The sequence below is a fragment of the Aulonocara stuartgranti genome (assembly GCF_965226115.1).
Source record: "Aulonocara stuartgranti genome assembly, chromosome: 6".
NCBI lineage: Eukaryota > Metazoa > Chordata > Actinopteri > Cichliformes > Cichlidae > Aulonocara > Aulonocara stuartgranti.
In genome coordinates, this window is record NC_138944.1 from 33,030,693 (window position 1) to 33,043,951 (window position 13,259).

Sequence of the window (13,259 nt, forward strand, 5' to 3'; positions counted from 1 at the left end):
AATAAATGGTGGTTGCTCCTTATGTATGGACGTTGCTTGTGGTGTACCCCAAGGGTCAGTTTTGGGTCCAAAATTCTTCAACTTGTACATTAACGACATCTGTAAAGTGTCCAAAGTATTAAAAATGGTTCTCTTTGCTGACGATACAAACATTTTTTGCTCTGGTGATGATCTGCAGAATTTATTGGAGGATATGACTAATGAAATAAGTAAAGTGAAGTTCTGGCTTGATAAAAACAAATTATCATTAAATTTGAATAAATCTAAACTTATGTTATTTGGAAATAGTAGTTTAAATACAAATGCAAAGATTCAAATAAATGGTGTTGATATTGAAAGAGTCAGTGAAAATAAATTTCTGGGGGTAATAATAGATGAAAAACTTAACTGGAGAGCTCACGTAAGATATATTCATTCCAAAGTATCACGAAGCATTGCAGTACTAAACAAGGCAAAACAGGTATTCGACAGAACATCACTTCATATTCTCTACTGTTCACTGGTTTCACCATACTTAAGCTATTGTGCAGAGGTCTGGGGCAATAACTATAAAACCACATTACATTCACTTTTTACTCTTCAAAAGAAAGCAATTCGAATCATCCACAATGCAGGTTATAGGGAACATACAAACTCACTATTTTTGCAGTCTGAAATATTGAAAATTGACGATATAGTGAAATTCCAAACAGCACAAATTCTATTCAAAGCAAAAAATAAAGAACTGCCAGGTAATATTCAGAGTATGTTTTTTTTGAAAGAAGGAAGTTATAATTTAAGGGGTTTTTGTAACTTCAAAACAATGAAGGTACGTACTACAAGAAAAGGCTTTTGTGTTTCTGTTCAAGGAGTGAAACTATGGAACAAACTGAATATGGAATTAAAGCAATGTCCAAACATAAAACTGTTCAAAAAGAGTTATAAAAATATGATCTTCTCGATCTATAAAGAAAAGGAAAATATTTAAATTAAGTGAATGTCTCTATTTAAAAACAAACAAACAAAAAATTCATGATGTGATATTATAGTATATAGTATATCAGAAATCTGTTCACTATTTTTATTACAAATGATATCAGTAAGGAAGCTGACTAAATATTCACTGATAATTTATGGGACAGGGGTGGGATTAAATAAGTGTATACTTCTTCCCACTCCCTTTCAACATGTAAATTAATCAGAATGTTTTTTTGTATGTAATTTGTATAGTATATTTTTTTTTCTCTCATTTCTTTTCTAAATGTACTTGTATATTGTTCACATGTTGAAATAAATTACCAATCAATCAACACACCGTTTGTCAAAAACATCTCCTTCTTTCCTTTACTTTGACATTCTCATTTCAGCGTACCCACCAGCCCTCTGGCACCTTTTTTGTGATTTTCTCACCTGGGTATGCAGTGCTTGCTTTCTGCCACTCAGTGTATTTTTGAAGCTGTTTCACATGTGATTGAAGTGTGAAACAGCTGAGGAGGGTAGCTGTAGCTAAGGAGATGGAGCAGAAGATTCATGGTTCGATCCCTGGCATGTCAAGTACTATATCCTTGGGGAAGATACTGAACCCCAGGTTGCCACCAGAGCATCCATTGGAGTGTGGATGTTAGGTTAGGATCACTTAGGCATAGTTGGGGGAGGGGAAAAAAGAAAAGTGTGGGTGAATGAGGCTTGGAGTAAGAAAGTACTTTGAGTGCTCAAGTTGTGTAGAAAAATACTATATTAGTACAAGTGTTTTATACCACTCAGCATTTATTTTAATAAGTTCTTGATGATTTTGAATGTAACTAATCCAAATACATATAAAAAAGTAAAGGCCAGCCTTGCTATTGTTGTTTTCATATGCAAATTTGCGAACATAAGTCAGGCTGTCATGTTCTTTTCAGAGAGAAGAGGCTTTTTCCTGGCAACGCTTCCCAGAAGCCAAACATGCTGTCATGAACTTTCACATGCTATCTGAGATCTGGAGAGTCTGAGATGTAGCTCTTGGGTTTCTTCCAGTTTCTACTACATTGAGTTGCCTGATATTGGGGGGAATTTTAAACTCCTGGGAAGATTGTGGGACATCGTGGCTCAAGAGTTGGCAGTTCGTCTTGTAATCAGAAGGTTGCCGGTTCGAGCCCCGGCTCCAACAGTCTTTGTTGTCTTGGGCAAGACACTTCTGGTCAAAGTGCCTGGTGGCACCAGTATCCGGCAGCCTCGCCTCTGTCATTGCACAAATAGTGCACCCCAGGGCAGCTGTGACTACAATATAGCGTGAATGGGTGGATGACTGAATGTAGTGTAAAGTGCTTTGACTAAGTAAAGCGCAGGTCATTAACCATTTAACATAAAGCCATCAAACACTGGAATGTTCCATAGACAGCCAAAAGTTCTGCTTTCTGATGAGCTCTTAATCAGCTGCTTTTGATTAGCAGCTGCTGGTTTCCAAGGGTAAGTAAGGGTGAGTTTATTTTTCTACATGGCTGAATTGAATCGTGTGAAAACTTTTTTTTTTTTACATAACTGTATCATATTTAGATGGGATGGTTGAGTGCTAAGTTATCAATCGATGCTAACATGCTTGGGTAGCAATGTGCATCCTCATTTGGATATAAATGTGCACTCTTTAGGAACAGTTAGCTATAAATTAATGTTATCTAGAAAAGGAAATAGAATGGTGTAATTTCAGATCAACCTTAAGCGCAAAATTTGTGGAAGAATTGTACCACAGAGCCACACTATGTGTCAGAAAACATCCTAAAAATGTTAACATGTTACACCTGGGTAAGCACATATCTGTCAGTAATAGCAATAGTGGCCACGCCCCCAATAATGCAAACTTTAGTAAAATTTTGAGACAACTTAAACAGGTGAGCTAAAAAAAACAAACCTTCTCACAGACTTGCTATAAAGTGGAAATTGTATTGTAATTTCTTATACCTGTGTATTAAAGCTAAGCAGTTTAACATGGGTGAGTCTGTGGGGGGCTGAATGGTCCTGCCAGCCTCAAGTGGCCATTGAGGGAACTGCAATTTATGTTGCCTCTGCTTTATCTCCATTTGCCCACCCAATTTTCAGCCATGTGGGGTACAGATCACATAGTTTATATGCACCTTTTTTCTGATAAGCATGAAAACTTATTTTTAACCTGAATAATAATAAATGAATGAAACAACATGTGATATAGAGATAGGAGATGTGGTTAAGTAAAGACTGATCCTTAACTTTAAAAAAGAAAAACTTGAGATCTTTGAGAATCATAGTGACCAAATTCATTCTGTGGCTTTGAAGACTGTGTGCGTTGGTTAAAGGCTTCAAACAAAGAATGTAAACAGAGTCAGAATGTGCTGTCAAACTACACATATCAGGTGGTCAAACCGATGCTGTAACCCAAATGGGTCAATTAGGCTGATCAGAAATCCTGCCAAATCATGTCATAACATAATGCACTGCTGTGCAATTAGTTAATGGCTCGGTGTTTCTCTGAGCCAGGGCACTCCCTTTTCAGAGAAGCGGATAAAGAGGAGGTGATGTGAGGGTTGAAACGTCCCAGCAATTGGTTAACAGCATGCATTTTTCTCCAGGAATTAATCATAGAGACAAGAACAGAGGAGACCGTAAGAGTGGAAGGAGAGGAAGATTATCAAGTGATCTGATTGTTTTCTCTCTCTGGGATTGATTGATAATCCACTCTAATCCACAACAGAGTCGATTATTTATTTATTTTTTAAGATGCTCGGGTTGGTATTTCAGGTTGGATTATACCATAGAGTGTTTGAGGCTAAATGGACAACCAGCAAACGCACCTCTCACTGACAGACCGTGGAATTATTTATCTTTCAAAGCACTGTGGAGTTTTCTGAGCTTGGGTTTGGTTTTGTGTGCTTGTGGGTGCACGTATGTAGAGCAGACTGACGATTCTGGGTCAAATCAATCCACCTGGGGGATTCCTCGCACATGTTTCCAGCTGAATGTGGGTCAGAGACTGTCAGAGAGCTGATTAGGATGGATAAAAAAGGTTTTACCCATGCTCTGCCTGATTGACAGGAGAGTGGCCTAATTTAAAAGCAGTTATGCATGCAGGTAGATAGTGATGATAAGTGTGTTAGCTCAAGCTCTGTATCACAGTAAAAATCATTTATACTGGTCCAAATCAAGAGACCTTCTGTGTATTTTCCACTAAATGACAGAATTAGACACCTTTATAAAATTATTCTTAAGGTATATGTTATTATAACCATCTTGTATCAAAAAGCTGTTAATAATAGGTCCACCTTAACCAGTGTCAGTATTAAGAGTTCTCCTTTTTTTCTATATGTAATAAATGAATCAGAAGTAATTACACAGTTACATAGTATTTCTGTCGTTACATTTTTTTCCTTTTTTGTTTCCTTTTAATTTTCCTTGCATTTAATCTTCATTTTTTCAAATTTATTAAAAAAAGTACAGAAGAATAAAAACTTAATTTGGTTACGTTACCGTTCTCGGAAACGGGCGGATTGCTTTCCATTTGATCGACGGACTCTCAACCAATAAGAACTCAGCTCGGCAGAGCTAGGCGGGGCCCAACTCCACGGATATCGCTTGTTTAAAATGTCTCCTTAACAACCGAACTGGAAGTCAAACAGCAGAAGTTTTCGTGGGGCAAACGCTTCGTAAGTGACACATCTCCGGGTCACTGCGCATTTATCAAGTCTCGATAACGGACGGCAACCCATAACGGCGCGACGGTGGATCTAAATAAGGCGAGTTTTAGCTAGAAAACAACCAGTGCATCAAATGTTTGCTATGAAAACATGCTAAGCTAATTAGCCTGTTAGGGCTGCTAACCTGATAAGGCGCTGTCCCGTTAACAAACCTGCCGTGACGCGATACCTGTGGACACTGTTTAAGTGTGGAACCGCTTATTATTCTGGTGTGAACTACGATGTGAGACTTCTTGTCGTTAGCCAGTATAGGGCTAAACGATGTTAGCTAACTTCGTCCCCAACACAGGTCATGTTAGCCACAGATGTGAGCTTGCTGTGCAGGATAGCCACCACTCCTGATGAAGTGACACTTGGTGACACGCTCCGGGGACAGCATTTTTAACATGCACACACATGCTTTATTTGCAGGAGTCGGAATGGCCGGGACTGGCGAGGGAAAGAAAGAAGAGGCCGACTACAAGAGACTGCACAGCTTCCCTCTCATCAGGGTAGGAATGAAGTGACATTGTTCACCTAGGACCAGGACAAGGAGGTCCTGAGTGTGGATGAGACTTTTGTGATACTGCGAAATAAAAAGATTATGCAGGTGTGAGGCTGCTCTGGTTTAGTAGATGTAGTTGTGATGCATAAGCAGACTGTAAATGAGTGAAGGACACAGTCAACTTTATTTAATGTTAAGTTTAAAACAACTACTGCAGACTAAGATGGCTCAGATGAAAATTAGTGTTGCGACAGATCACAGTAAGTACTGTAAGGACTAATTCGTAGTTAAAAGTTGTAGGGTTAAACATGACTAATGCACCACCAGTTTAAAAAAAAAGCTGATTAGCCTGTGACTGTATTTCCACCAATCACAATTCACCTGTGAAGCAAATCCTCATTAATGAGCAGTTTTGCAGTCAGTATTTTCACATCGAGGTCTGCCTTAACGACTCTGAAAGAAAGAGGCTGAAAATAAGTAGGAAAGTGGTGGTATGCACTCATAGTTCCACTCATCTTTGGGACCAAGAATCAATATGCCTGCACTCAAAAAATAATAATTTAGATGAAGATACCTGTTATGTAATCGCTAAGAACTTGATAAACTGATTTAGAAACCCTATCAAACCACCTATTCAGCAGCCATTAGTGTGAAAAAGTCATCTCACGCCCACGCACAAAGCTGCCTGTTTAGTTTATCAGACACTTCCCACTGGCAAAGTTTGCTGCAGGCTGACAGCAGCCCACTGCCATACATGCAGCATGCAGGGGTGAGTGTAAAGGTGGCACACCTGTGTAAACGAAACTTCTAAAATTTTAGTTGGCAATTTAGAAGTTGTGCTGCACTGTCACTTAAGGACGCCTGTGTAGCCGGTGCAGTGTCATGAATAAGTCCATTATCTGATGGTGACATTTGCGTCTCAATGACACAGAAACTGTAACACTCATGTAGGAGTTAGTTTAGTTATTACTGGGAACCTTCTTTTTCTCTTTCTGTGAGAAAACAAAAGAGCGCACACCAAACTTCACAATATTTGTTTGGTCGTTAAATACGTGCACGCTAGGCAACATAGCAGGCTCAGGTGTGGCTCACACAAGGTGTCGTATTCTCTAAGATTAGCAAACAGCTCCTAAGCACCAACTGCAAAATCAAGTCTGTAGCTATTGTGTCTTCACACATTTGATCAGTCAGAGCACGCTGACTAAACCAAGCATCACAGTGACAGACAGCGCTAGGGAAGAAGTAGCTCGCATGGCAAGTTGTCTGACCACATTGGGGGACGGTCAGAAAGGATGAAGGCAATGCAGTGTTGTTTCTAGCTGACTTGTTTATATTCATGTCATAGCTCTGTGTTTGTCCTCAGCACACAGACATGCCAGAGGAAATGAGGGTTGAGACCATGGAGCTGTGTGTTACAGCCTGTGAGAAGTATGCCACCAACAATGAGGTGTGTATATTTTGCTCTCAGTCTTGAGTAAAATATTGAGGATGCCTTTTCAAATTTCTCTCGTGTGTTGTGCTGATGGCCAGGGCTTCTGTTTTTCTTTTTTTTTTTCTTTTTTCTTGCCGTCTTCCATAGAGTGCTGCAAAGATGATCAAGGAGTCCATGGATAAGAAATTTGGCAGCTCGTGGCACGTGGTCATTGGCGAAGGCTTCGGCTTTGAGGTCACACACGAGGTGAAGAATCTTCTTTACATGTTCTTCGGAGGAAGCCTGGCCGTCTGCGTGTGGAAGTGCTCGTAGCACCTTCTCTGACGTTCTCGCCGGGCTGGAAATGAACCACCAGCTACCATCCAGATGCTGGTTATACTTGTTTCGGCAGGTTAGGTCAGGTCGCTACCAGCCACTGAGGCAGGAACCGCGAAGTGCTCGTTGATTTTAAAAATGCAGCGAGAATAGAAGAAAGGGGGTTTTGATTGCGACTTTGGCTGGTGGGCCTAAAAATAGCGTCTCGCCTTGTCTGTCACCGGTCTGTTCCTCTCTGTTGTTAACCATCCATCTCTCCATTCAGTACATTAAATAAAAAAAAAAAGGAAAGAGGCGAGAACATTTGTGAGCATGCATGTGCAAGCAAGTTCAACTTCTCCAACAATTACAGCCAGCCAGGGTCTCCAAAGTCCTTTACCCTCATTCCTCTGCAGGGAGTGTGTGTATGTGTGAGTGTTTTATGTTTGTGTGTGCTGGACACACACGTTTTTGTTTTTTCCTTCTTTTTAAGTAGCACCACGTCATCGCCGTGCTCTGCAGTTTGACAAGACTGCGCAACACTAAGCCGTCCACGCCGCCTGTAACTTTACACGTGTCTTTCTCTATCCAACTGCACTAGTGTTTCAATAAAATTTGTAAGATTTTTTTATGTGTACATATTTTGATGCAACTTGAAAACACTTCTTTTTAAGGACCAGTTCATCTTCTTACGATTAAAAAGGCTCTGAGTCTTCTGAGCCGAACACGGCACCCGACCTCACCTTTTCTCCTCGTTAAGGTGTTTGTTATTATCCCTAATAATATCATCACCCCACTGGGTGATAACAGCAGTGTGATTGTTTTCATGTTGATGCCAGTTTTAATGATCCTTTGTTGGATCATTACGCGTGAAGTGACCTGATTGTATAATAAACTGAAATGTGTAAAACAGAGCCCGACATCTGCCTCTGTTTTGTTCTTTGCTGTTTCTGCGAGCTTCGTTACAGTTACCACACAGCATGCTGCAAACTTCGGGCTCACGTTTCTGATTAAATGCAATTCATGAAAAGGAGGTTTTTGTGACAGATTGAGAGCAAATTGGAACTGTTTGTCCTTGAAATGTAGTCAAGCAATTATACTGACATGAGTGATTGCATCCAGCACAGGAAATGTCATTTCTCTCATGTATCAGTACAAGTGAATATGAATGAATAAAGAAAATATATGCTTCACACAGAGGAATAAAATGGTGCCAGCTGCTTTTGCTTGGCTTTCTAAGAATAGAGAAATACAAAAAGGAGGAAAAAAGCTTTAAAAAAAACAAGATGCCAAGGCTTTATGTTCATATGGAAAAAGGAAAACATCAATGTTGGAGCGATGGGGACTTGTCATGAGGGATGATGACGCCCGACTCAGTTTTTGTTGAAGCATTAGTCTGGTTTACAGTTTAAATATTATTTTCCACTAAAGGCAAAGGATGTTTGGTCAGACAAAAGTGAGATGACACAAAGTTAAACTGTCAATAGCGCACACACACACACACACACACACACACACACACACACACACAGAGAGCACTTACATGAAACATTTCTCAGGCGCTACATGAAAGCTGAAAATGGCTTAAAAATTCAAGCTTGTGAGCACAGAGAGATAAGGTTTAAAGAATATTTGCTCTGGCCCGAAAACGACGTGTTTATATTCAACACGTAATAGCATGTTGAATATAAACACTGCTCTCATGCTAGTGTTAAACTCAGCCCTGAAGTGAAAGGTCCGGTGCTCTAAACCCATCAGCCACAAGATTAAAGGTGATATTTGCAACATTAATAACCTTGTTTCAATGATTTCCTAGGAGACCACAGGTCCTGACATTTATATGGGTGTTAGTGTTACACTTGGCACAAGCCTGACTAAGCCCACTGCAGTCCCTCACTGGACTCAAGAACCACAACAAACACTCTTAGGTGTTTACTTGGCCTCCAAAGAATTATCTTAAAGCTATTTTTAGATGTAAAACGCAGCTACTTACATATTTGAGACAAATTTCTGTGAGCTGGAAAGCACCAGCTGCAGGTGATTACTAACTGTGGCCTCACAAAAGTGAGCCAATTTGCTCAGTTTTGTGGTAAATGTGTACAAATAATACACTGCTCAGAAAAAATGTACACTTTGAAAACACATCAGATCTCAATGGGAAAAAAAAAGACGTTGGATATTTATACTGATATGACCTGGGTAATGTGTTCAGTTTGAAAGCATGGCACAAAATGAAAATGGTCAACCTACAGGGGGCTGAATTAAAAGAAAATCAAAGTGAAAAAATTATGCAGAGTCCTTTTGTTAAAATCTCATTGCAGTGACTCAAAAATGATATCAGTAGTTTGTATTGCTCACACATGCTTGCATGCATGCCCGACAACATGAGGGCATGTTCCTATTAAGATGATGGATGGTGTTCTGGAGGATTTCCTGTCAGATATAGACCAGGACATCTCTGAGCTCCTGGACAGTCTGAGGTGTAGCCTGGTAGTGTTGGATGGACCAAAGCATAAAGTACCAGAGATGGTCTATCGGATTCACGTCAGGTTAGCCTGGGGGCGAGTCAGTGGTATCAGTTCCTTCATCCTCCAGGAACTGCCTGCATACTCTCACCACATGAAGTCAGGTATTGTAATGCAGCAGGAGGAACCTTGGACCTACTGCACCAACGTAGGTTCTCACAGTGTGTTCAAGGATTTCATCCTGATACCTAATGGCAGTCAGGGTACCGTTACCTAGCCTGTAGAGGTCTGTGTCCCTCTCCATAGATATGCCTGCCCAGACCATCACTGACTAGGGTTGCCAACTCCCTGAAAAATAAATAAGGGACACCTCGTGGCCAGGGCCGGGCAACCTAGTTGTCTTCACCCTTCCCAGTGTGGTAGCTCGTTTTTGTGTGTGTGAAATTATTTTTTAACCATTTGACTTGAATTTGATTTAAGCAGATGCATATTCTTTGTGATATGACCATATGGGAAACAAATGATCATTTAGCCATTTATTTTTAGCTCAAAATGACAACATTAACACAGTAAAACAGGTCTCTTTCTTAAACAGAAGCCTGTCATGCTTAACTTTTGAGAATAAAAGTAAATCTTTCTTTAAAAGCACTCTGTCCTGCTTAACTTAAAATTATATAAATTAATAGAAAGCAATAGAACGAAAAATATTCTTGTAACTGTGCACATTTAGTGCATTTAGTACAATTGGCTTCAGTTGAGGTATTATTTCAGCTTTTCTAATGCTAATCAGCTGCTCCTGTTTGTAAACCCACTTGTTCCCATGATTACGCATCTTAAGTCATCATCATTATTCATCTATGTATTACTTTTATGTATTAGTCATCTATTTGTTGTAATCATCTATCCTTGCAGTTGTTTATTACACAAAATAAATTATATTATCACACTTCTGGCCACATAGCGCTGATATTCACTGCACATGCCCATATTAACCTTAACCAGAGGGTTTAAAAAACAAACCAGTGTTTACATACCATATCTGCTTCTGCCGTGGCCTGGTGGACAAGAAATTGGTTAAGGGTTCCCCGAGCTTTCACGCCCCTCATGTTCTTCATGTGCCCACCATTAGAAGCATGCCTATGGAAAAAGTGCGCCGGCACACAGTGCAGTGCGCTTTATAGGTGTTATGGTGACCTTTTCCAGCCAGGTGTTTCCCTTTTCCCATTCCTCCCTGTGCTTTTGCAGCCTTTTTTTCTTTCTCTGAGCGAACAAACATTGCTGCTCTAATGCTGGGCTTCTGGCCCATTTTGAGACGATTTTTGAGTCGTGCGACCGATTTGGTGATCGGCCCAATTTTGGCCTTCATCGTGCATCGTGTAGTATACGTGGGGTAACGAGAAGCGATTAACACCTCGAGCAGCTCCCGATCATCAATCGCTCGTGAGCCGCTCACACTGCTCGCGCGCAAACACGTAAACGTCGGTGAAAAAGACGGAGCAGCACGGCTGTGCAGCGTGTGATCTGGACACAAGCGATGGAGGCACAACTTGTAGAACTTCGGAAAGCTCATCCGAGCCTTTTCGATGTGGCATCACAAAATTATCGCGACCACAACAACCGTGAAAATAGTTGGATCTACACTGCTGCTCAATCACAGCTGCCTGATCAATGTTTTTCATTAGCAATTTAGCAAAGTTGATGGTGGTGGTGTGTCTGTGTGAGTGAAAGACAGAGAGAGCGAGCGACAGATTTTCTGTTATAACCTTCATGTTATGGAGGCACAGTGTGAGCACTCAGGTCGCATCAGAGCATCGGGCGGTATAGTGTGAGACCTGCATCGTGACCTACCAACTTCTAACCCCTGCGAGTCAATCGTGCAGTTTGAGCAGGAGCTGAATAACGCGACTGAAAAAATCACACAGTGTCTGCCCAGCTTTAGGTGTACTGTCGTCCGAGACCGCAGTGTCGGCGTTTGTTTCCCTGTTGGCCATGCTTCTTGTTGTGGTCATCTGTTGTCTTCCGGTATTTTCTCCGCAAGCGACCTTTCCTCGACCAATGAGATGAGCGGTAATCTGAATTGTCATAAGTGTGCTGTCAGCTCATTGGTCACAAAGCAGGAGAGGGGCTGGGAGTTATGCTTTCAAACAAAGTGTTAATTCCATTAACATTTATAGACTACTTTTGATTCTCACTGTATTACGGGACAAAGTGCGTCCCTTATTAGCTCAATACGGGACGTGTGCTTTTGTTTCTAAATACGGGACGATTCCGTTTTTTAAGGGACGGTTGGCAACCCTATCACTGACCCACATCAAGCTGGTTATGCTGAACTATGTTGCAGACACTATAACGTTCTCCATGGCTTCTCCAGACCCTGTGCTCAGGGTGAACTTGCTCTCATCTGTGAAAGCACAGGGTGCCAATGTTAGACCTGCCAGTTCTGGTATTTTATGAGAAATGCCATTTGGGCTCCACAGTTCCGGGCAGTGGGCGCAGGGCTCAATGGAGGACATCTGCCACCCTCATGAAGTCTGTTTCTGATTGTTTGGTCAGAGAAATTCACTCCAGTATCCTGCTGGAGGTCATTTTGTAGCTCTGGCAGTGCTCATCCTGTTCCTGTTCCTCCTTGCACAAAGGAGCAGATACAAGTCCTTTTTATTGGCTAAGGACCTTTTGCGGTCCTGTCCAGTTCTCCTAAATGAACTGCTTGTCTGTGGGAATGGAATAGAATAAAATTTATTGTCAGTGCACATGTACAATAAAATTGTGGATTTTCTCTGTGCTCCCGAGACTGTGCTGGGAGACATACCGGTAACAAACCATCTGGCAATGATACAAATACATGTGGCATCATGGAGTAGATGAACTATCTGTACCATCAGTAGTGACACTGACTCCAGCCAAATGCAAAACTAATGAAAAAACAGCCAGGAGGGATGAGGAGGGAAAAATGTCATTGCCCTGCAGCTGTAAAACCATTCCTGTTTTGGGGTTTGTCTCATTGTCACCTGCTGTTCATTTCATTAACACCAAAGCAGATGAAACTGCCTTGATGTTGATGAACAACCCTCCCTGCTACTTAACTGAGCAGATCAATATCCCAGAGGTTTAACTGGCTTGATTCCTTACTCTGATTTAAAAGTGTTCCATTCAGTTTTTTGACCAGTGGTTTTAAAAACTCAAAGATGTGAAGCTTGTCTGCCAAATGGGAAGAACTCTGTTGTGACTCAATCAAGTGTCTGTTTGCTTTCAAAGTGTGCAGAGGGCTTTTTTTTGGCTCAGCATTGGAGGGAGAGAAACCGCCTTTATTGACAGATTAGCAGTATCTTGCAGCTTCTGCCACAGTTTTTGTGCACCCAAAGCACCATGACCCCACACTGGGTCAGTCTGCACTCACAAATACTACAATGCTTGCCAAGCTGTCCTCTTACCTTCGCTTTTATGTCCACACTGTTGTCTGCAGTGTCACCATATTTTCATCTTATGAAGGTAATGGTGACAAATATGTCTATTTTTCTGGCTGTTCCCTACTAGTTCAGCAAAAAACTCAACAAAAAGCTGTCTCCTTCAAAACAGAAGTACAGGCCCGTTTATATATTAGCTCTAAAACTAGCACACATAAACAGTAATAAAACCCACAGTTATTTTGGGTATGCCTCTAATGTCTCCTGGAGGCTTTGGTGTTTTTGTCCGCATGCCTCAGACTGAGTTTTCTCCTTTACGAGGTGAATATCTTTCATCAAATCTGATTTTTATTTGAAATTTTTTGTTGAAATGCCAGAAATCATTAAGCATTCCTCAAAGTATGAGCCAAGAAGTCAGCTGGCACAGCTCTAACAGTTTAAAATATCGCTAATCTCATCGCTCCCTGTCTAATCATACTGGATCAGTTGCAGTATGTA

General features: G+C 41.0%; 1 protein-coding gene across 2 annotated transcripts; it reads left to right on the plus strand.

Annotated features, from left to right (window-relative positions):
- The first annotated feature begins 4,538 nt into the window (after positions 1-4,538).
- On the plus strand, positions 4,539-7,806 carry LOC309709091 (dynein axonemal light chain 4). 2 transcript variants are annotated; one of them, XM_082537548.1, is made up of 4 exons: positions 4,539-4,721; positions 5,094-5,173; positions 6,530-6,613; positions 6,746-7,806. In XM_082537548.1, the coding sequence occupies exons 2-4, from the start codon at positions 5,102-5,104 to the stop codon at positions 6,908-6,910; spliced, it is 321 nt and encodes a 106-aa protein (XP_082393674.1). In that variant the 5' UTR covers positions 4,539-4,721; positions 5,094-5,101; the 3' UTR covers positions 6,911-7,806. The 2 variants fall into 2 exon arrangements, with proteins under 2 accessions (XP_082393674.1, XP_082393675.1); XM_082537549.1 differs by having other exon boundaries at positions 4,573-4,631.
- The last annotated feature ends 5,453 nt before the right edge of the window (positions 7,807-13,259 follow it).